Genomic DNA, 22,677 nt, shown 5'->3' on the forward strand with positions numbered 1-22,677 from the left:
GTATCACGAGTAGTTTTGAAAACTCCAGTTAAGAAATTGAAATCGGAGAATGACACATTTTCAACACAGTTTTGCAACGAGAGTTTGGGGGTACCATTCCACAACAGTACCCTTAGGCATGACGAGCAGTCTTCACATATCTGACCGCCTGGTTTTCACACGTAGCCGTCCCATCTCGTGAGCCAGTCTCATTAAACCCACAGCACTGCAAAGAGAGCTGGGTGCTGCTGCTGTTAGAAAACAGGGTGGAGCTGAGCTAAATGTTGTTAATCAAATATCTTAATAAACCACGGTGAAAGAACTTTGGGCTTTTAGGATTTGGCCTAAGAGATTAAAAACTAACCAAGAAAAGGAAAAAAAAAAAAAGGGCCATTTGCAGAGGAGGCGAGCTTTGGCTCTTGGCTTTCCAACGTGACCAGTATGTGCGCGGCAGGCTGCTTTGCGATCCGTGCGGACACCGCGTGCCACCCGCTGTTACCGCATCCCGGCGTCATGCCCGCTTGTGCCCCCGTCAGCACCGACAGCCAAGCCCAGCCGTCAGCGGAGCCGCCGGAGGTAACTCTGCAATCTCTGTTTGCTGTCCTTTGGTCGTCGTCGTGGTGTCGCGTTCTCATCGCCCTGATACTCTCCGTCTTTAATACTTCTACCGTCTCCGTGTAAGTTTTCAGGGCACTAACCCCATTCGCCTTCAGGTTTACCCGTTCATTTTCTCCTGTAACTTGAGAATTGATTCTTCTATTTCGCACAGACTCGTAGGCTGCTAATTTGTATTTTCCCCTGTAAAGCGCTTCAAGCGTTTTTTACGGGTGCGTGAACGTCACGCATCCTCCATGAAGCAAGCAAGGCGCCGGAGCGCGCGCGCGCGCGCGCGCCGCCTCGCCCAGCACCACCCAGCGGGGCGGGGGGCGCGGGGGTGTTTGGCCCCGCTGCCGCTCAACCAACCGCGGGGGGTTGAGTGAAACCCTTCGCGTTTTCCAAGCCGGTTTTAATGCGGCGAGCGCTGCCCCCCGGGGCTGGGCCGCACGGCACCAGCCGGGCCCCGCAGGCGGCGGCGGGAGACCCTCGCCCGGGGGCTGGGGGGGAACCGTCTTCGGGCGGAATCTTGCTGCCGGGGCGGCCGTTTCCCAGCCGGCGGGGAAGGCGGAGGGGATGGGAGGGAGTGGTGGGGGCGCCCGGAGGCGCTGGCCCCGCCCCGGGGGAGGGCGCCGGGGGGGGCGGGGCCGCTGCGTCAGGTGGTTGACGCGCGCGGGGCTTCCCTCTGCCGAGCGGGAGCCCTGCTCAGGGTGCTGCTGTGGGGAGTCGTTTCCAGAGAGAATGGGCGGGCCCCGGGTGGGGAGTGGGAAGAAGGTTTCCTTCGCCCGGCGCTTCCTTTGTGTTGAACATTTGAGGCTGTTTTAGTGTATTAAACTACCTGGAAAAATCGTTTGGTTTCATCAAACTGTTGACCTGAAGTTTCAGTCGGTGAATAGAGCTCTGATTTCGTGGGTAGATCTTTAAATAAAACTTACTTGCTTGGACAGGGAAGAAAATACGAAATTATAATTTGTTCTGATGAGCACTCCTTGCGTGCAGGGCAAAGGCCCAGCTCCCATCTAGCACTTTTCAGGAGTACCTGGATTATAGAGGGGTCTGATTTCCAGGCTGCCCTGAGGAAAGGCAGTGTCCAGTTCTGGGCTCCCCAGTTTACAAAAGACAGGGAACTACTGGAGAGAGTCCAGCGGAGAGCTACCAAGATGATCAGGGGATTGGAGCGTCTCCCTTATGAGGAAAGGCTAAGAGACCTGGGTCTGTTCAGCCTGGAGAAGAGTCTTATCAATACTTACAAATATCTGAAGGGTGGGCATCAAGAGGATGGGGCTGGATTCTTTTCAGTGGTGCCCAACAACAGATCAAGGGGCAACACAGGAAGTTCCACCTGAATATGACAAAAAACATCTTTACTGCAAGGGTGCCAGAGCAGTGGCACAGGCTGCCCAGAGAGGCTGTGGAGTCTCCATCCCTGGAGACATTCAAAACCTGCCTGGACATGGTGCTGTGCCCCCTGCTGTAGGTGTCCCTGCTCAAGCAGGGGGGCTGGACAAGGTGATCTCCAGAGGTCCCTTCCAACCCCTACCAGTCTGTGATTCTGTGAAAAGCAACTGCACATGCCTTCCGTTTGTCCAATGGATCTTTCTAAAAGTAAGCCAGTGATGAATGCTGGTACCCCGGTCCTCTGTTTTCTCTAGGTATGCTCACTGAAGAAGTGTGTTTTACATCTAACATGAGAATATTCAAGACTAGTCACAATTACTCAAAGGCATGGAGATATTTCAACTCTATCATTTGCAGCCATTTAGCTGTCACAGGTTGGTGATAACTGCTGCTGCTTATTTGTGCAGCTTCTTCTGCAACTTAAAGGGATAAAAGGAAACAGTGGGGTATAAAATGTTGGTACTGACTGTGTCCTGTGGTGAGATGCTTATTTTATTAATTTTGCTAAATTATTAATGTAATTATTAAAGCTTTCTTGAGGATTCTTTCTCAAATACTTCACTGGATAGGGTTACAAAATAATGCAGTCTTCTTCAGAATAAATAAATTGCACTTCCTTCGTGTGTTGTTTTGCATTGTGAACTCATAACTTTCCCACATGTAAAGGCATCTTGTTCTCTAGATTTTGAAGTGGTTTGCTCTAGATAGGTTTATTGCTCTGGATTTTGAATATGCTAATGTTCTTCAGATGATAGTGTCGCATCTTTGTAGGATACTGTCAGTGAAGGAAGGGAGCATGGAGAAAATAAATATTACAAGAAGAAAAGATGTTTCCACTTGAAAAGACATCCTGGGTGTGTTTGTAGAAGAGATCTGGGAGTTTTCCTCAGAAATTAGGATGTCCCTCTATCACAGGATTATGGTTTTTTTGGTTTTGTTCTTTTTGGGTTTTTCTCCAGTCAAATGATGTCCAAACTTAGGGTTCTTGCTTCCAAATTAGCTTCCAGCATGTGAACCTGAGAGCTGGCAAGTCGCCTTATGAGCCATAGGGTCTGGCAGAATGCTTATTTGAGGGATTAGGGTCTGCAATCTCCAAAATCACAAACTAAGATGTATTTCAAAGCCAAACAAAAATTACATCCTTATAAAAACAAAATGAAGAATTAATGTAATGAAACTTGGAGATTTCTGAGTAACGATAATGCAGCCAAGTTCTCTTGCCAAGATGCAGTCCTTCTTATGCTTTAGACGTAAGATAATACAGATGATACAGAAATAAGTTTTTATTTAAAATACTTGCTGAGAAACAAACCTTTCATGTTACATGGTCTGGTAGAGTAGCCACGTGGCAGGCAGAGGGCCTCTCATGATGATTATGGGTTGCAGAAGTCCGGTTTCCACAAACTTGGTTGAATCAACTGATTATTTTGAAAACAATAAATTTGATAAATTAATTCATTTACTTGAATGAACATTTTAGTGGGAATGATAAATTTTTCAGCGGCATGAATAGCCATATCTCTGTTAGCTTCAAAATGTCGATTGACCGAGCTTAAATAGAGCTGTGGTAGGTTTGCGAACTCACACTTTGTCAGCTTTGTTTCTGTCAGTGTGTTGCTTAATTGGGATGTGATATACAGAGCCTTGGTTTTAAAATACTTGATAAGAATACATAGAAAATACTAACAGTCTGGTTTTAATTTTGGCCTTTTTAAAAGTAGAGGCATTAAGAATTATTTTACCTCTTGTTTTACTTAGGGCTCAGAGATGGATTCATCAGAACGATCAACCATTAGAAGTGAGCAGAAATCCAGGTAACTTGTGTTGCAAAGGTTATGCAAAACTGTCTCCTAACGAAAATCTGAAAACACAGCGGAAATACATTACTTGAAATTGGATATGAGAACAACATCATGCTTGAAAAGTTGCAGTGATCCCCAAAACTAGTTTCTGCACTGACCGAGTGCTTCATGCTCAGTTAAGCTGTTCGTAATAAAGAAATAATATACCTCCTGAGAGGAAACAGTTTGTGCTGAATGTAGCAGGAAGGCACGGGGGTTGTCAGCAACATATTCTTTGCAGGCACTAGCTAGCAACCTTGTCTACCTGTTTATTAATTGCTTTGCTTGAGGCCATTTCAAGTTAAACATTATAGTTTTAGCTAGATAGTTTCAGATGATTGTAAACTAAGAGGTGTTAAACATCCATATTAGCAGGAATTACAAATGTGTAAAGGTAGTTTTGAAAGTCAAGGGAATTGTAAGGTTCTGTGTTACTGGAATATTTGTTCCTACGCGGTGATTTCACTGTGTGGTTTAAATGCGTTTTCACTTCTTTGCAAAGTAATCATGAAAGCCAGAATTGCCCACAGTTTCTTGTGCTGGATTGCGCAGTGAATGCTGATGCAGCACCAAACACGTGTTCAAGAGTCATCTGTGGTCAGTAACATCTGATTAGCGGGCTCGATGAACCCCTGATCTGGACAAGCATGATGGTTGTTATGTTCATGTATCCTAAAGTGAGAATAAATGAGAATAAAATATACTGCTTTTTCCCAGAGAAACAACGATCTGTTTCTTTATTTTGGCTTGTCCCTTTGAAGTAGCTCTACTTACTTTCATGCATGAAGTAAATCATCAGACAGTCCTCTGACTACTTCCTGAATGGCAGGAAGATGTGCCAGGGGAGGTTTAGGTTGGGTATTAGGAAAACATTCTTCACCCAGAGGGTGGTGGAGCACTGGAACAGGCTCCCCAGGGAGGCAGTCACTGCACCAAGCCTGACAACATTCAAGATGCACTTGGACAACACCCTCAGAGACATGGTGTGAATTTTGGGGTTGCCCTGTGCAGGGACAGGAGTTGGACTTGATGATTCTTGTGGGTCCCTGCCAACTCAGGACATTCTGTGGTTCTGATTTTTTCAAAATTTCATTTGAAGTGGTGTTTGGCTGGCCCAGTGGACCAAGAATTGGTAATTGTCAATTTGGATCTCAAAGACATTAGTGATTTGAAGTTGTTGCCATTTTTGGCTTAAATTAATTATGCACACTTACTTGTCTAAAATGACAAAAAGACTTAAAGTACATTGACGGTTTGGAGAAGGCTGTGAACTGCTGCCAATACCATGCTTCCACGTAGAAATGGAGCACCTGGTTCCTTTTGGTTGGTTAGTATTTTGCACAAGCGTAAATAGTTCATTTGGACTTCCTGAGCCAGTCATGACATCTTCAGACAAGTTAGAAAATGCACCATAAAAATGAAGATTTTTGGGTTTTGTTTTAAAGAAAATTCTTACAAAGTCTAATAAGAAAGCAGCCTCGGGACCTTCTCCTGGTAATTGGAACTGGGGTAAGTGCTGCAGCAGGACCAGGAATCCCAGCGCTGTGCTCCTGGAGAAGCTGTGCTGAGGCTGTAATTGAAGCAGCTGAGCAGCTGGAGGTGCTTCCTCTGGGAGAAGTTGCTGAATTTTTTAAAAAAGTAATCAAAGATAGAGACCTGCTTGTGGTTGCACATGATCTCATCAGGAAAATGTCACCAGTGACTGTAACTTACATTGATTTCTAAAATTATGATGTACTTTTGTTTCTGACAAAAATTATTTTCAGCTTTCTAAAACTTGAAAATTTTCTGGTAAAAATTGAAATTTTGATGGTAATCATACAGGACACTGTACACTTTGGAGAGGCTGAAAAATCCTTGGGTTTTAGCGTAAGTAAGCTTACAAGCGCAAGTAAGCATAACTAATGCAGGCAAGAGTCCTGACTATTAAATATTCGCCATAATGCCTCTTGGAACTGAAAGAGGAATTTATAGCTCTGCTGGCTGAAACTAGAGATACCCTGAAAATACAGGCAGACCTTGACCCTGCTGATAGCCTTAGATCACGCAGGCTTAATGACCGCTGCAGCTCACGCTTCACTGAAGACAGTCTGTACATGCCCGGTTTCTCAGCCATTCAGGTTCCAGAGATTTTCAGATGGTCTTGATAGGTTTGCCAAGTCTTCTAGTTGAACTAATTCGGGTGACATACATACTGCGAAGTTGTAGGATGTGTTGAGCGTTTTGCAACCTGTGGTGAGCTTCTCTACAGGCAAAGTATAATAATAACCTCTCTCTTTTGGGAGGAGCCTGCATGTATGGTTAGACTTCGTAGCAGATTTAACAATTAATATATTTTTCTCAACCAGGAAGAGGAAAAAAAAAGAGTGTGGTGTTGAGAAAAAACCCTTTAACAGACTGTGAATCCAAGGCATGATAATTTTAGTACAGAATCTGATTTTCAAAGAAGTAAAAGCATATAGAGAAAGGTGAGGTTTCCATGTAGTTAGGCCAGTAACTACACTGGGCTTATAAGGACATTTGTTCTGTGTGTAATACAGTTTATGGAATAGGAAGCCTGCATATTTTATAGAATTGTTACACGTTCCTGTCAGTCTCAGCAGATACTCTGGACTAACGTAGCCTACTCTTTTAGGAAAGCATAGCTTCGCATTTATTTGGAAGTGACAAGCGAGGATTTCACTGTATCAAAAGTTTTGTTTTATTGTGCCTGTATCACAAGCTTTCTTGGGAAAACCAGACGATTATTTTGAGCTACCTTAAGTGGAGCCAAGAGCATCTGCATAATTTGAGATTGGTTTTGATGGTTGTGTGCATTCAGACCTTTATACTTCGTATACCATGTAAGCCTCTTCTAAAGAAATGCTGTGGCATTAAGTAGACAAACGATGTGGGTTTTCTGTTGGAGGCATTTATAGTGGTGCACATGGTCCTCATGACGCATTTGTATTTTTCTGTCTTCAGCGTACTGGGGGTACAAAGCCCAACTTCTTCCAGGACTGCTTAATGGAGGTGTTCGATAATTTAGAACACATTCAGAATCCTGTTGTTCTGCAATTGATCCCAAAACGCATGGAGAGAGGCACAACGGTTCTGACTACAAACTATGATAATTTACTTGAAATATTTGGTCAGCAACAGGGTAAGCCTATGGAATCTTTACACTTGAAAGATAAGGATAAGGTATGACGAGAGGAGTAAAATTTATAGACTTATAAGAGCAGGCAGCTCGTAAGCTTCACTGAGAGATGTTTTCCTGTTTAATGAGTGTCAAGGCTAAAACTTCTTAATTAGTGAAGCATGACTGTAAGATAACAGCAGACATTTTTTTTACGTGTCGTCTTATTCTGAATGATCTGGTAACAGTTACCAAAGAGGATTTCAGTGACACACTTATTAACCAATTCTGCTCCCCCACTCCCTGGAAAAAACCCACAAACTTAGTTAACTTTGGTGAAGTGGTTGTTACAATTGCAAATATGATTTCACCTAGCTGGTAGTTAATTTGCTCTTCATATCTTTTCTGTCAGCGCTGCTGGAACTTGCTTCTTGGTTGAATGCATTATTATAAAGCAAGCTGTGTAATTAGTAATTAAAATTATCTCTTGCTGCAGAAAAGTGCAAAAGAAATTATTTCTGCTTTAAGTGGTTTTATAAATTAGGGCAGCTGGATATTTTTACAGATTCTCAGTTACTGTAATGTATTATAGTAAAACAAAAGAATGTAACTTGTGTGATTCGCTTTAGGTTCTTCAGCAGGCAAGAGGTCATATAAAATACGGAGTTCTTCATATTCACGGCTTATACACAGACCCCTGTGGAATGGTGCTAGATTCCTCGGGCTATAAAGATGTTACTCAAGATCCTGAAGTCCTGGTTTGTGTCATCTTTAAAATTCTTACTATGTTTTGCCGAACTATTTTATTGTAATCACTGAATACACATTACCTGAGGCTAGGGTTTTGTCAGATCATGTAGAAAGTAATTGAGGCCCAGAAAAATGGCAGTTATTCAGAAAGCCAGCTATGTTGCTAAGGCAATGTGTGCTTTTGTATAGTGCTTCTTTGTAAATCACAATCAAAACCCTCAGTTTTATGCCATAGTTTTAGAGTTCTTTGTGTTTATCTCATGAAGGAACAGTAGCCCCAAAATATTAGACACCAGAATAAGGATTCATCACCATCTGATTGCTTGGATTCAGTTTTTTAGGGGCTTAAACTGTTACCAGCTCTGGATCCTGGACTTAATGTCATACCTTAGGTATTTTAAGAAGTCAAACATTTGGTCAAGAATATTAATTTTCCTTATTTACAGATTGACCTAAAGGGAGCCTAATATTCTGTCATAATAATTCTTCCAATTTAAAATTCCCTTACTGGGAATATTTACATGCGTACTTGATTTTGTATGATACCTCTGATTATGAGTATAAATCTTTCTGTAGAAACAGCGCTTATGAAATGTCAGTTTGCTCCGATCCTAAAACAGAAGCTTAATTCAGTTCAGTAGCAATGTCTGCTCTGCTCCTCCTTTTAAGTCTGCCATATTTTAAAAGTTTTTACCTTGTCCTTTTGACTACTGAAGTAAACGTAGCTTTTGTGTGTTTATATTTCTTAACAGAATTTTTTTCAAAATTTGTATCAAACCGAACGTTTTTGGTTCTTGGGCTGCAGAGAGACTCTGCATAATCAGATATTCCAAGCTCTTTTTCTTTATACTGTAAAGAATAAAGTGGATTTAGAACATTATATGTTGGTGCTTAAAGAAAATGAAGACCACTTTTTTTAAGCTCCAGGCAGATATGCTGCTGCACGGAATAGAAGTAGTGTCCTACAGGGACTGCTTTAAGCAATTCCCAGAGTATGTACAAGATCTCACTGCTCAAATCTGCAAGCAGAGAAGTCCAGGTAAAGTATCCTCTTTAACAGGGAATTTTTCAGTAGGTACGTAGCAGGATGCTGTGTCAGAACAACCAGCAGTTGCTCTGAAGCGTTGACCTTGTGCATAGCTAGGGGAAGGCCTGTGCAGCATCTTTGCTCATGAATGGCATGCAGAGTTGGAACGTACAAAACTTTAACCAAATTTCTTTCTGTAAGGTCTGTGGATTCTTGCAGATTTAATCTTTAATTCTGAATTTGTCCTCTTGTTAGCATTTGGTTAAGATGTTTACTTCGTGTATTTTTTGGTGTGAACTACTCCGGTATATGGAGTATTACATGATACGAAAAATGACGTGTCAGTAAAAGAGACTAAAAGAATTGAAGGAATTAACTGGTGGGATAAGCTCGTTGAGCCACAATATCTGATGAAGCATAGAACGGGAAATGAAATCAGCACACGCAAGAGTGTTGGGACTTACACAGTTAGGGCTAGCGGGGAGGAAACCTGACTGTGGGGGTCATGTTTTGTGACAACAAAACAGAAGAGTGTGTGGAATAACACCCCATTTGTGACAGTGAATGGCATTCTGTAGAGGGTGTTTACTGCTAAAATGGGATCTCAATACCTTTGCTGAAGGCAACAGTCGTGCATTGGCACGGAGCTTAATTTTACTAACTAGATCCATTCACCTACTTCCCCCCCACTCCCTTCCATCCTGTTGTCTCTCAGCTCCTAAGATTCTTTAGCTGTAAGAATGAAGAGCCTTTAATACAAAACCAGGGAAAAACAACAACTGTATGTTGGAGAAAAGAGATTTCATTAATGTTTTCCAAACAAGGACAGTTCTACCATGGCTTATCCAGAGAACGGAGGGAAAAAGCTGGAGTAAATGACCTCGGGAAGAATACTGTTTCACAGCTCTTCTATTTTTCATGTCAGTGAAACCATTTTGTCTCAAATCACTCCCAAGTGGTGCATAGCAGGAACCTTCCCCTTGCCCTCCCTAAAAGAAAATTGCAGGTGTAGGCCCGAGTCATATAATGGTTTTTGTAACTGGATGGATATTACATTTAGACAGGATTAGATTTTTCTTTCCATGAAGGCTAGAAAAAATATCTAGCACTGCATCCAGGTTTCAGGAAGTTTGTCTGCAGTGTAGGCACCTAAAAATAAGCTGGGGTGCAATTTCAGACACTGAAGTAACCTCAGCCTGCTAGTTTGTTCTACTGCTGTTGATGGATGCGATGGACATACTTTTCATAGTGTGAGCAGTGTCTCGAGCCTGTTGAGTCTGGAGTATCCAATTTATTGCAAAGCAGCCATTGATACCAAAACAGGGTGGGAGATGCATTTACATAAGCTCTAGATGGAAATGACTGCAAAACCAGACTATAATGCTCCCCTTTTTGTTCAGCGGAATTACTGATAGGCATAATACTTGCAAGAGAGGGCACCTTACTCTGACTTCAAAATCTTGTTGATCTCATTTAGAAGTCAAGGTCCTGAACAAAACTATTTTCAAATGTGCGTAACTGCTCTTTGCATTACCGAACTGTCAGGTTTCATTTTTTTAATGCTTATTTACAAACTCTCTTTTAAAAAATAGCACCCATGTACTTGTATTTTGGAATACGTAGCAAGTAAAAAATAAATTAAAAAAGAGGAATTATTCCTTAACAGACTTGTATAATACTCCACAAAAGGTACATCTAGAGTTTTAAGTGATGGATGTCCTGATTTTGAAGGAATTTCCCTTCATTTTTACTGTCCAGGTATGCTGCTTATACTTTCAACAGTAGCTCACAGCAAGAATTTTTTTCCATTGAATAAGGGATCCAAACTTTCAAACACAGCTTTTCACCTGTGAAGTCCACAGGCATTATCATGCAAAATGAAGAATTATTTTCTTCAAAAGGCAGCTGTACAATTAGCTACTCTCTGTTTAATACATTAGTACCAGAGTTCAGTGCTGGGGAAGAACTCAACGTCACAAACCTGGTGCAGACTTTCAGTAGGGTTAGTGTTATAATTCAGAACCCAAATACAAGAAACCCAGCGGACCAGTTTTGTGTTTGATATTTGGTGCTTGTAATAAAAAGTCTACAAAGCACACATAAGTAGCAACATGAAAACATTTTTTCCCCCCTCTCCCTCCACAGGAACTTCATGTATGGACTGTGCTAAAAGGAAGCTAGGAGAAAAAGGCACTGACTCTCCTAAGAGAATCAAGCAGCCAGATAATGGTGTACCCACTATTTAATGGAAACAAAAAAACCCCAAACAACAACAAAAAAACCAAAACAAAAACCAAAACCCAACCCAGAAGCTTTTTAACAGTAGGTGTTTTATTGCTGCTGCATGGAAAGTTTTGAGCTGAGTATTTCCATGGTTTTAAGTGGAATAAAAACTGTGCATTTTAGCCTTTTTCTCCTCTAGATATGTAAATGCATCATGTAGGTAAAGCTTGAGAATCATACCTAGTCATGCTTAGGTGACTAAAACTGAATCTGCAGGGTCATTTAGAAGCGGGTGCAACTATTCTCTGCCTGTGCTTCCAGCCAGTTGGACCAAGCTCTTACCAAGGTGAAGCCACAACAGAGGTAATATTTGAATCTGTCAGAAATTACTTTTGGCATACCTGTGACTATCTGTTAGTTGTCTTTTAAAATGAAGGGTTTTCTATTATTTTCTCATCAGCTGAATTGCAGTTAGGCTGCTGGAGGCTGAACTCTTTAGGGGTCTGTCAGCACAAGGCTGCTCGCAAGCTTCAAATTCAGATCCCTTAGCTGTTAGGAACAAGATTGTTTCATATTTATAGAACCTGCATCATGATAACCTTTTACATTTTAACTCTTTTACACTTTTGCCATGAGTACTTGTTTTCATTTGTCAGTCTGTTAAGGCATGCGATCACATGGGGAGAAAAGGATGTATTATTAATGTAGCAGCAAAGACATACCATATTTACATAGAATCATAGAATCATTAAGGTTGGAAGAAACTTCTAAATTCATCAAGTCCAACTGTGAAACGAACACCCCCACGCCTCCTAAACCATACCCTGAAGTCCCATGTCTGCATGTTTTCTGAACACCTCCAGGGATGGTGACTCCACCACTTCTCTGGGCAGCCTCTTGCAACGCCTGACCACTCCTTCAGTGAAGAAATTTTAAGGCCATTTCCTCTCATCCTACTGCTTGTTACCTGGGAGAAAAGACCAACACCCACCTCATGTCAACCTCCTTTCAGGTAGTTATAGAGAGCGATACAGTCTCCCCTCAGCCTCCTCTTCTCCAGGCTAAAACAACCCAGCTCCCTCGGCTGCTCCTCACAAGACCTGCTCTCCAGACCCTTCACCAGCTTTGTTGCCTTCCTCTGGACATGCTCTGGCACATCAATGTCCTTCTTGCAGCGAGGGGCCCAAAACTGAACACAGTATTCGAGATGCAGCCTCACCAGTGCCGAGTACAGGGGCACCATCACCTCCCTGCTCCTGCTGGCCACGCTATTGCTGATACAAGCCAGGATGCTGTTGGCCTTCCTGGCCACCTGGGCACACTGCTGGCTCATGTTCAGCCAGCTGTTGACCAACACCCCCAGGTCCTTTTCCACCAGGCAGCTTTCCAGCCACTCTTCCCCAAGCCCATAGCGTTGCATGGGGTTGTTGGGACCCAAGTGCAGGACCCGGCACTTGGCCTTGTTAAACCTCATACAATTGGCCTTGGCCCATCGATCCAGCCTGTCCAGGTCCCTCTGCAGAGCCTTCCTAACCTCGAGCAGATCAATGCTCCTGCACAATTATCGTCTGCAAAATTACTGAGGGCGCACTTGATCCCCTCATGCAGATCATTGATAAAGATATTAAACAAGACTGGCCCCAAAACTGGGCCCTGAGGAACACAGCTTGTGACAGGCCACCAACTGGATTTAGCTCAGCCACCCAGCCAGTTTTTTACCCAGTTTTCACATGGGGGCTTACTGACCTATTTGCAGTGTATTTCTATGGAAATATTTAAAATGTTGTTTAAATCTCAGAATATGCCACCAGTTATCTCAGAAAGCAGATAATAGATAGTTTTGATGCAGGAGAATTAAAACCAGTTAGTATCTAATTGTATGTTTGTAGACAGTTTCTACTGTATAAGTTTGACTTCAGTTGAACTACTGAAATGATTAAGGTTAGGCACCGCGTAACTATTCTTCTGAGGTGCTCTTACTTCACCTACTACTGAACCGTTTCAGCACTAAACTGACCTAATTACTGGTCCAGTTGCCAATACAGGTAGTCATCTGCGATTTTGTAGTCAGCTGTCTCACACCTCAGTGTCTTCAGGAGAGCATGTTCAGGAGCACTTTGTTCTGATACCAGCACATTCCTATCTGGCAGTCCTGGAGGGTTGGGAGGTTACTTTAGTCAGGTTTCTCTGCTTATGTTCCCTGTGGATTTGATCTGTTACACATTCTGAGATCACATCACACTATAATGAGGTATTACAGGGAGTGGAAGGGATGGTCTGTCAGATGACCTTTCTGTCTGAATTCTAGTATGTCAACTCTTTACTCCCACATCAGAAAAACAATTTCTGCTTGTTCTCTAGTACATATGTGTGCAAAATGAAAAGCTTAGAAGTGATGTGTGTGCTTCTTTCTAGACCAGCAACTACTGTGATGGGTAGAGTTGATGTGGTGTGGAAGTCTTTGTCCCTGTTCTGAAGTAGGTAAAGATCTGAAGACATTTTGCCTAGAAAAGCAATCTGGAACCATGCATCCACATTGACTCTTGTCCCTTCTATGCCAGAAGAAAACATCCAGTCGTCTTCCAGTGTTGACAGTCTGGAAACCATACTTGGGTTTTAGTATGTGAGATAATTGTGATCTCAAATATCAGTTGTCAAGGTTTCAGATGTATTTTTTAAAAGGTAAACATCAAAAGCAAAACCCACCTGAATATAGACTCTACTCATGCTTTCCCCTTTGAGAGGTCATATTTATGCATACATTGCTTTTGAAAATTAAGTCTTTTAGCATCACATATAGCATTATCTGTAAGACACTGGCCTCTAAAATTTGCTTCCCTAGTCAGCATGAATTGGCTGTTTTGAAAAGTGGCCAGTCATGCTCTTTTGGATACTGATGTATCAGCTTGGAACATTTTAATTGTTGCTTCAAGCGGCACCAAAATTAATCTGATGAGCCAAGATATTTACGACCCTGATTATGGCAACTTTTTAAGCCCAACCCTAAAGTCACGTGAGGACAACCCTACGTCATGTCACTCCTTATCTTGGGCTTGAAGTCAGGGCCACATTAGGAAATCACACCCCCTCCCTTTGGTAAGGATCTGCTTACACCTAAGCATTGGCGGTTCTTCCATTTTGTAGACATTGCTGAAGCCCCTGACTCAAGTCCCATTTATTTGTATCCTGAAAAAGCAGATAAGTAAGGGGTTATTTTAATTCCTAACATACACAATATGAAGGTAGAAATGCCCAGTTTTGTTTTTTTTATTTCCATCGCCCCAGTCAAAGAACAGATTTTAGTCATCTTAGGGATGCGATTGCCTTGCAGCTACCTTAGGATTGAAAATATAGTCAAAAGGGACAGAACCTGAGACTTGTCTGTTCCATTTATCTGTTAAGTGAAAGAGTAACTTGTTTAAGGCCCTGTTCAAATTACTACCCAAGTATTGTGAAAGAACTAACCATACAAACTGGCATGTTCAGTGATGTTTGCCAATTCTACTGTAGATGGCTCGTTTTGTACTTACTTCATAACTTTATTTTTTAAATAGGAATAAGATACTTACTGAAAACAAACTTGTTGATCATTTATTATCCTGTTTTGCTCAAGCTGTGTAATGAAGGTGATAGGACATCTTTGATGGTGGCATACAGTCTTAATAAAATATTTAAAGCCAATAGCCCATTCTTGTAGAGTAGCTAAACTATGTAGCTTTCACCAGTCTTCAGACTGTTCCATCCTGTACTGTATTTTTCCATTTGAACTAACTGTTCCTAGCAAATGGTTAAAAAACATACACAAAACCAAAACTTCTGTGTTTGCAATACACAGACTGATGTGGCTCAACAATCTTTGAAAACTGGTAGAGGCTGCTTTTCTGTTCATCCTTCACACTGCTCTAAGTATTTCCACATCTGTCAATGGATTCTGAGTTAAGGGACTGATGCTAACTCATGACTTACACTCAGAGTAAATAATTTTATTTAATGAAGTATGGCAGCAACAGAAGTATTTGATAAACATCTGTCTACAGTGTAAGTGGACACATTTATGTTGTTGAAATGTTCCCATACAAACACATTATCTACTGCTCACACGTCATTCCTTCCTTAGGCAGAAGCCCCACGTGTCCAGATGTCATCGGTTGTGTGCAACAAGCACAGTATTAGCAACACATTACAAGGCAGACGTGTATAAGCAGTGTGGTGGATGAAAGGAAGCTGGTGTATGAACATTAAGAAGTTATGACCATAAGTATATAATTATTACGAACAATCTTAAATCAAATAAAGCTCTTCAGCATAAACCAAGGTGTGACACATAAGCCACATGAAGTGATTCAGGGGCTCTCAAACAGTGTTCCGTAACCAACTTCATTAACTTTGCTTCTTAGGTGAAACACAGCCATCAAAATAAACTTCACTGGGACAGCTACGTAATAACAATCTCAACCACAAAACCAATATACTTTTTTTTCCTAAGGCTGCTACCTGTATGGAATGTGTCTTGCACCTGTTTTATTCCTTCCACTTTTGAGTGGGGTAGAGTACCTCAAAGGTGAGGTTTCTCCAGGTTGCATCACACTGATAGAGAAAAATCATCAGCTTTTGTAAAGTTAACTAATATTCTCATAAGGTTGCAGCAGAAGACTGAATTCTTACTGGGAGTCACAAAAGCCACATAAGATAATGGGTAGATTCCAGTATCTTGTTTTAAAAAGCAGGAAATAATCTTATCTGAAGGCAAATGGATGCAGCTGCAACACAAGAGAGAGACATTGTGAAGGCCTTAACCAGTGGTAACATGCATCTAAACAGTGCACTGGAGATACTGTTAAACACATTACTTTTCATAAGAAAAGCAAGGGGCTTTTTCTTCGGAGTAGTGTGCTTATGTGAACCTGTAATCCTTCGTCTTAAGGCAAAAAACCCCCAAAACATTTGAAGAGAAACTTTGCATACCAGAATGTACAGACTTCAGTAACAACCTCTGGCTATCTCTTACTTGTTAACAAAACTATGTCAATGAATAACAGTTACTTCCTTCAATGTTTTAGGAAACTGCTTCGTTTGAAAGGTAGGCATTTCTCTATCAACCTCTAACAGCCACATTCAAACTCAGATTTGTAAGAGTCATCTGTAAACACAGTTCTTGCTGTTGTCACCTGGCCCTGAAATCATCCATGCTTTATTCTGCACCAGAAGTCCATTTGTGCTTCTCTGTTCTTTCCTGGTCGCCAACATCTGGATACTCGGTGAGATCCAAAGTCAGTACTCGACTGAACATAAAGTCATCATGCTGATAAGAGGAAGGATCACACAATTTAAACCACTTCTGTTATTTGAAATAAGCATTTCATAAATGACTATGAGATACAATAACGAGTTTGAGTTACCAAAATTATCTTTTCATCAAAGCAGTGCGGGCACTTATTTCTGAACACAAAGTAGTTCAAATCCAGGAACACAATTATGTACATGATTCACTGCAGTAACACTTAAGGTGTAAATCAGGACTTCAACAAAAAACAGCATGTATTATTTTAAAACTTGGTAATAATTAATTGTTACCTCTGGACACACTCCAATCAATGCATCTGCTTTGGAATAAAACTCTTCCTTTAGAGAAATAACTATCATTTGAAACTGTTCGTGTGCCTGTTCTCTAATGAAACTTGATACCTTTGGAAAGAAGCCAAATATTTCAGTAAGTTAGTTCTGGCAGACTTGAACCACGCTATAATTCAGGAATGATGAAAAAAGAACCGAACTACGTTAGCTGCAGAATTCAGTAATTCAGTTACAAAATAAGCAGGATAAAATGAGAAATAAAACAGTCTTAAGACAGATACTCTGCATGTTCTTAGGACAACCCCTCAGATCTGCTGCTTTTTGAAAGTGCATAAGAAAATAATCATTCACTCCAATGAGTACAGTTACAGAAAAAGGCCAGTGCCATTGAAAAATATTTTACTTAATATAACTACAAAGGAAGGTGGAAATTCCTGAATAAGGAAGAAAGGTGTGAAAAGGTTGTTACTGGCTGCATACTAAGATCTTAAATATGTATTAGTTTGCTGCAGACAGCAACATTTTTTTCAATGATCTGCAAAACAAAGGTACAAATATTAAGTTATAAATCGGTGACTGAATAAGGCAGTATCCCACAATACAAATTAAATGCTGAATAAAGGAAAACCAGTAGATTTTTAATTAGACTTTTTCTGCACAGTTATATCTATGTGATATGGAAGTAATTTTCTTAATGGAAGAACTGCCTTTAGTGGGTTACATAATTCACATTCATTTTACAGTACTATTACAAGTAAATTATTGGAGATCTGGTTTAGTAACTCCTTAAACTGGAAGAATGGAAAGAAAAAGACTTATTTCTAAGCATAAAACCTGGGTACCAGTGAGCACATTTTCCATGTATCATTTTTGCTCACTGCAATATTTAATTCCTCTGCTCTGGAGGTTTTTGTGCTTTCCAATAACAACTGCATCTTACAGATAAGAAAGAGATATGAAAGACCCTGGGAGCAGGGAAACATTAAGTGAATGATACATGCAGATCACTGCAGTTTTGCTTTTGCTCATTCTGCAATCTCAGACATCTTTTGCACATGGGCAGCTGCTCTCCAAGCATATTATATGTCACAGCCTGTATCACAGGTTGCCTGCTTCATGTTGCTTATGTGACAAGAGCAGCCCTTTCAGTAACCCTGCCCCAACCTCTCTGCGTTGCATCTCCTTATGGGAGCGGCGGGCAGGAAAAGGACTGCAGGGCATTCTGGGCAGGGGCTGTGCAGCCAGTATGCCCCAGCCTTATGGGAGACAGGCGTCTCTAGCCATGAAAGTTACAGAACGGGCAAGAGCCCAATTCAACCTCAACCTCGAAGCAGGAAGCTCAGCCTAACTTCCCTGTCAAATTACATGGGCCCCAACAACTCAACTAAAGGCTTAATGCAGACTACTAAGGCACTTTCAGGGTTAACCCTAATGTGTAATATAATCAAAGTTTAATAGCTCTTTTGCCAAAAAGTGGTATTTATGGACGTTATTTTTATAAATATACATTAGACCAGAACTTACAATACTTAAACTTTCTGCATTAATGCTGAATTTTCTTGGATATGCATCTTAAAAACATACATTATTGTTGCTGATGCGTGAAATGAAATATGGTACTGTCAAACAGTAAAAACACTGCCAATTGAAGGTTAAGCCTAGGACCCATTTGGCTAACAACTGTTAATGTGACCATCTTTTGTGGGCTATGAATGTGATCTTTATCCGAAGAAAAGTAAACCAGATTTGAAGTATGTTTGAATTGAGAAACCCAGTTGCTTGAAAGAAAAATCAGCTTGCTTTGTTTATAGCGTTCTGAAGAATGGTGCTTAGCATATTCTTAGGTATAGAGTGGGCATCTCTTCTGCCAGATGTGTCAGAATGAGCCTACTCAGAAAGGCACACTGCAGCGAAGTGCCTCATTACTGTCTTTCTCATCAGCCATGTTAATGCATCATTTGCAGTCTCTGTGGAAAGTTGATAACATACTAGAAGCCTTGAACTTCAGGGAATTGACGACTGGTCCATCTGTAACTGCAACAGGAACATATATGGATAAACTAAGGTCATCCAGGCAATGACCTGCAATTTTGTTAGGCATGATCTGGGACTCCTGCCCAGCTCCAGACAGAACCATAGAGAATTCTATATTTGTATCCAAAAGACCACCTCAGAAGTCTGCAGAGATAGGAAGTACTAATTACCTAACACACTGCAGCTTTGATGAAAGGCAAAAATGTGAAATTTAGGATTAAACAGTGTAACAACAGACAAAAAAAGACAGTAAAGAAAAACTTGGAGGCAGCCTGAGTAACTCTAAGTCAGCAGCCATGATATGTTTGACTCCAGAATTAAGAACCCCATCCAGAAAACACAACACTGGTATTTAACCAGAATACATGACCTTTAACTGTGATGTCAACTCATAGTGGTCCCGAGTGAAAGACTAGTAACTAGAAAAGTATCATGTTAAAAAGCTTAGGTCACACAGGTGTTTTGTGATCACTTGATGTATAATCTTGTTTCTAATCATGTCATCAAGAGCCAAACTCTAAAGCTTGCTTAGTTATTTTCATTTCAGTCCCATTACTTCTAATCTGGTGTTGCTGAAACACACTGGACCGAGTCAAAACAAACTTAGGCTATATCATCCGCTCGGAGGTAGTGGACGATGGGTATCCCTCATGGACTTGTATCCCAAGGAATGCCTAAGGAATTCGCATTCAGGAAAATGCTTCTCATGGTGCTATGTGGAGTCAGTAATCTCTGAGAAGGAATTCTACCTGACAGGCACAAGTAGTGGAGCCTCCCCAGCAGTCTACTTGGAGGTACCCTCCAAGCAAACTCTGGTGTACTTGGCACATCAAAATTAACTCCATGAGGAAAGTAAAAAAGTTTGGTGTTTATAAAACTGCTTTTGTTCATTAGGCTCTACCAAAACTGACATCACTATTAATGCAGGTAGAAATACAGCTTGATCTTACTTTGTGTGGAAAGGAATGTTTCCATAGAAGAAAACCGAGGCACGTGTGGAGATCTTTTTGACTCCTCTCCTACGTACAATCTCCTTGTACTGAGACTCCTCCTCCCAGAGGTTGACATCTACAGTTCGCAATCTCTACTGTCTGTATTCTATCATAAGTTTTTGTTACAGTGAATAGTTATTAGCAAAAACGGACAGAGAAATTGAGAGGAGGACAGGAAGCTATTTTAATCAAGCAAAAATTCATGTGACTAAAACAATGGGGGTAAGAGCCCTTAATTGGTGTTAATGTAAAAATATTTAGTAGGCCAATTATGTAAAAATAAATACTCCAGTAATAGAATGACTTAATTTTCAATGTGCAGATACACTCCTTTCTGAGGTAACAGAACACAAAGGTCTTAAAAATTCCAACGAACCAAACCTAACCACCAGTTCACAAGTGACCTTCATGTCAGACTGTACCACACATGGTCATGCGGCATACTTTCACACTCCTTACCTATTTTTCTAAACTTCACAGTTTGGAGACTAATTAAAACACACTTAGATTCAAGAATTTAAACCTAGCCCTAGCCTAACGTCTCATACAACCATTATTTCAGTCCTAAACCCAATATATTTTAAAACAGGTTAAGCCAGTGGAATCAATCTCTTTATCCCAACAACCTGTAATGAAAAGTAGCTATCCTTCTACAAAAGATATCATTATATTGTCAACAAAAGGGTAAAAGGGTGAAACGGACCAACTTACTTTATCAATGTTTGTGTTATCCAGGGCAGCATCTATCTCATCTAAAATAAAAAAAGGGGCTGGCCAAAAACTGTAGAAGAGAACACAGTATTTTGCATTTAGATGCAAAAATGTTAATAAACATTCTAACTACTTTCGAGATTAGCTTACTCTATCATAAAATTTTGATAAGAAGTAATGACAATAAAATAATAAAGTAATAAGTAGTAAAAATAAGGACACTAGTAACGGCTGAATACTCTATCCGCAGATTTTTTTAACGTTTGTTACACAGTCTTCCTGTCACTTACTCAGCCACATACTTGGATAATACCATAATATTTCTTTTACCTGTGTATAGCAAACACAAGCGCCAGAGCTGCCACAGCTTTTTCACCTCCTGACAAACTGTCCATTGGCATAAAGCGTTTTCCTGGAGCCACGCAGTTAAAGCCAATGCCTTCCAGATAAGGCTCCTCTGGATTTTCAGGACTAAGGAAAGCCTGGAAATGCATACATTTCATTATTAATAGTGACATTTATAAAATAAAAATGCGTATTTTTTAGGTTTAAATACCAACTGAGCTACTGTTGAAACTAGTAAGTTAGCCTCAGTCGTAGGAAACACGTGTTCATCTATACTGAAGAGCAGCACTATAAAACTTCCCAATGAATATGCCTTTGTTAACAAACCATTAATGAGGAGGCTAATTAAACCACTTCGGAAAAGGTTCCACGTATTTATTATTTTAAAACTTTCAGCTACTTAATAAACTAGATTTTATCACCTTTGATGTAATTGCTTTAATTTTTTAAAATTATTAAAATCTTAGACTTCAAAAGCAATTTTGGTTTTCATTTGGAAGTAAATATATATCCAGAATTACACCTTTTTGTGAAAGGTTAGTTTTACAAAATCTAGATTAGAACTAGAGCAAGATTTTAATATAGGTAGGCTTTCTCTCTTCTTTGTATCTTGGTTCCCAGGTCCAAAAATTAGAAGTATTACTTTAAAGGAATGGCTATTATACCAAGCTATTAAAAAGTATGATGGATAAACTAACTGCTACATGATTTGTTTTTCCCATTAAATAGCAGAGACAATAAAATAATACAGTCTCTTCCCCTCAGCACAAGTGGATACAGAAAAATTTCCATAGTTGACACTCATTTCAAAATTGCTCCTCTCGGATCATAGATACGGTGGAAGAAAACCAAAACCAAACCAAAACCCTACATGCACTTTGGTTTAAACTAATTTCTGTGGTAAACAGTCCTGGAAGTAGGATAGAGTGCTTGCAGTATCTTTTTTTTGCTGTAAGTATGCATATTTTCCTCTTTTTCTCCACTGAGAGAATGTCTGTCATTGTTGTTAGAATGTTCTTCAGGCTGCAAACATGCCAAATATCTTGCAATGCAATGCCCAGTTCTATGCCATTGCATATATCTCTGCAAGAGGTAGTTTTCAGATGTATGGACACTGTTAGCAAAAATCATCTTGTAGCTTACTAGTGTACATATATTCCTTGCTCATCAAGATATGAAAGGAACGACAGTTCTCTCTCCACCGAAGAAGAATGGAAGAGAACAGGTGGCAAACCCAGCAGTGAATCTGTGTATGTGTGATTTCTTAGGCAGTAGTTTCTTTTAAAGTACTTCTAACACACAATGTGCTCGTGAAATAAGTATCACTGAGCAATATATTCAGTGCATGAATGTTCTGAGTTGAGAATCTCTTATCTATCAAAGCTTCTATTTTTCTGGACTGGATAGTAAATCATTATTAAGAAATGTTATTAATATTAAGTAGTCTTAATATCAGTATTAAGAAATATTAATGTTAAGAATTTTTCATATTAAAAAATTGTTAAGGTTGCTTAAAAAGCATCTGTTCAAGCTGCAACCTAGACCACTTCCTCTGATGGCAAAAAACTCAGAGCTGACCCTTTCCTTAGGTAACCCAAGCAATTGCCACACACAGAGCAATCACCTCTCTTCCAATGGAAATTAGACCAGCCTCCTCCAGCTACGTTAGCATCTAGTAGGCAGTTTTAGCTTCCCGGCTAATCACAGGATAATCTCTTGACCAGGTTACCACTATGGCTCAAATCAAGACACAGCATCACAGACCTCAGAAAGAAAGAACCTAGCTAATTATTTTTGGCAATGGATATGGAAAAGACTGGTTGTTTCAGAGTGATGCGAAGTCAAGACCTGCCTGATGTTTAGTCTAGGGGAGAAGGTATGTGCCCGGTAATCATGAAGAAAGAAATGGGTTATTATCCTATCCAACCTAGAAGCAGAAAGGATATATTTAAAGATATTTAAGGTGTCCACTGAATGTTTGACTCTGAGGGAAAACACAAATTCTGAAGTTTGAGACAGAGAAGAGCTCAAGCGTAAGCCCTTTAAACATTCAACCATCTACAGAATTTGATGTAACCAAAGCATTTGGGA

At 40.4% G+C, this 22,677-nt stretch overlaps 2 protein-coding genes across 2 annotated transcripts in view; one reads left to right on the plus strand and one right to left on the minus strand.

The window, feature by feature from the left end:
* Positions 1 to 101: 101 nt before the first annotated feature.
* On the plus strand, positions 102 to 14,611 carry FAM118A (family with sequence similarity 118 member A). Its single transcript, XM_064461263.1, is given in 9 exon segments — positions 102 to 555; positions 3,730 to 3,785; positions 5,258 to 5,510; positions 6,777 to 6,995; positions 7,560 to 7,688; positions 8,433 to 8,591; positions 8,593 to 8,755; positions 10,853 to 10,938; positions 11,220 to 14,611. Coding segments are annotated over 9 exon segments (1,329 nt in total). The 5' UTR covers positions 102 to 420; the 3' UTR covers positions 11,349 to 14,611.
* Positions 14,612 to 14,618: 7 nt separating this feature from the next.
* The window catches only part of SMC1B (structural maintenance of chromosomes 1B), a 38,392-nt gene continuing 30,333 nt past the window's right edge, over positions 14,619 to 22,677 (minus strand). The window contains exons 22-25 of the mRNA XM_009512332.2: positions 20,572 to 20,723; positions 20,242 to 20,311; positions 16,505 to 16,615; positions 14,619 to 16,232 (exon numbers count right to left, since the gene is read on the minus strand). Of these exons, the coding sequence (XP_009510627.1) occupies positions 16,122 to 16,232; positions 16,505 to 16,615; positions 20,242 to 20,311; positions 20,572 to 20,723 (444 nt within the window). The 3' untranslated portion in view covers positions 14,619 to 16,121. The remainder of the gene's footprint in view (positions 16,233 to 16,504; positions 16,616 to 20,241; positions 20,312 to 20,571; positions 20,724 to 22,677) is intronic.

Source organism: Phalacrocorax carbo, chromosome 1 (assembly GCF_963921805.1).
Source record: "Phalacrocorax carbo chromosome 1, bPhaCar2.1, whole genome shotgun sequence".
NCBI classification, from domain to species: domain Eukaryota; kingdom Metazoa; phylum Chordata; class Aves; order Suliformes; family Phalacrocoracidae; genus Phalacrocorax; species Phalacrocorax carbo.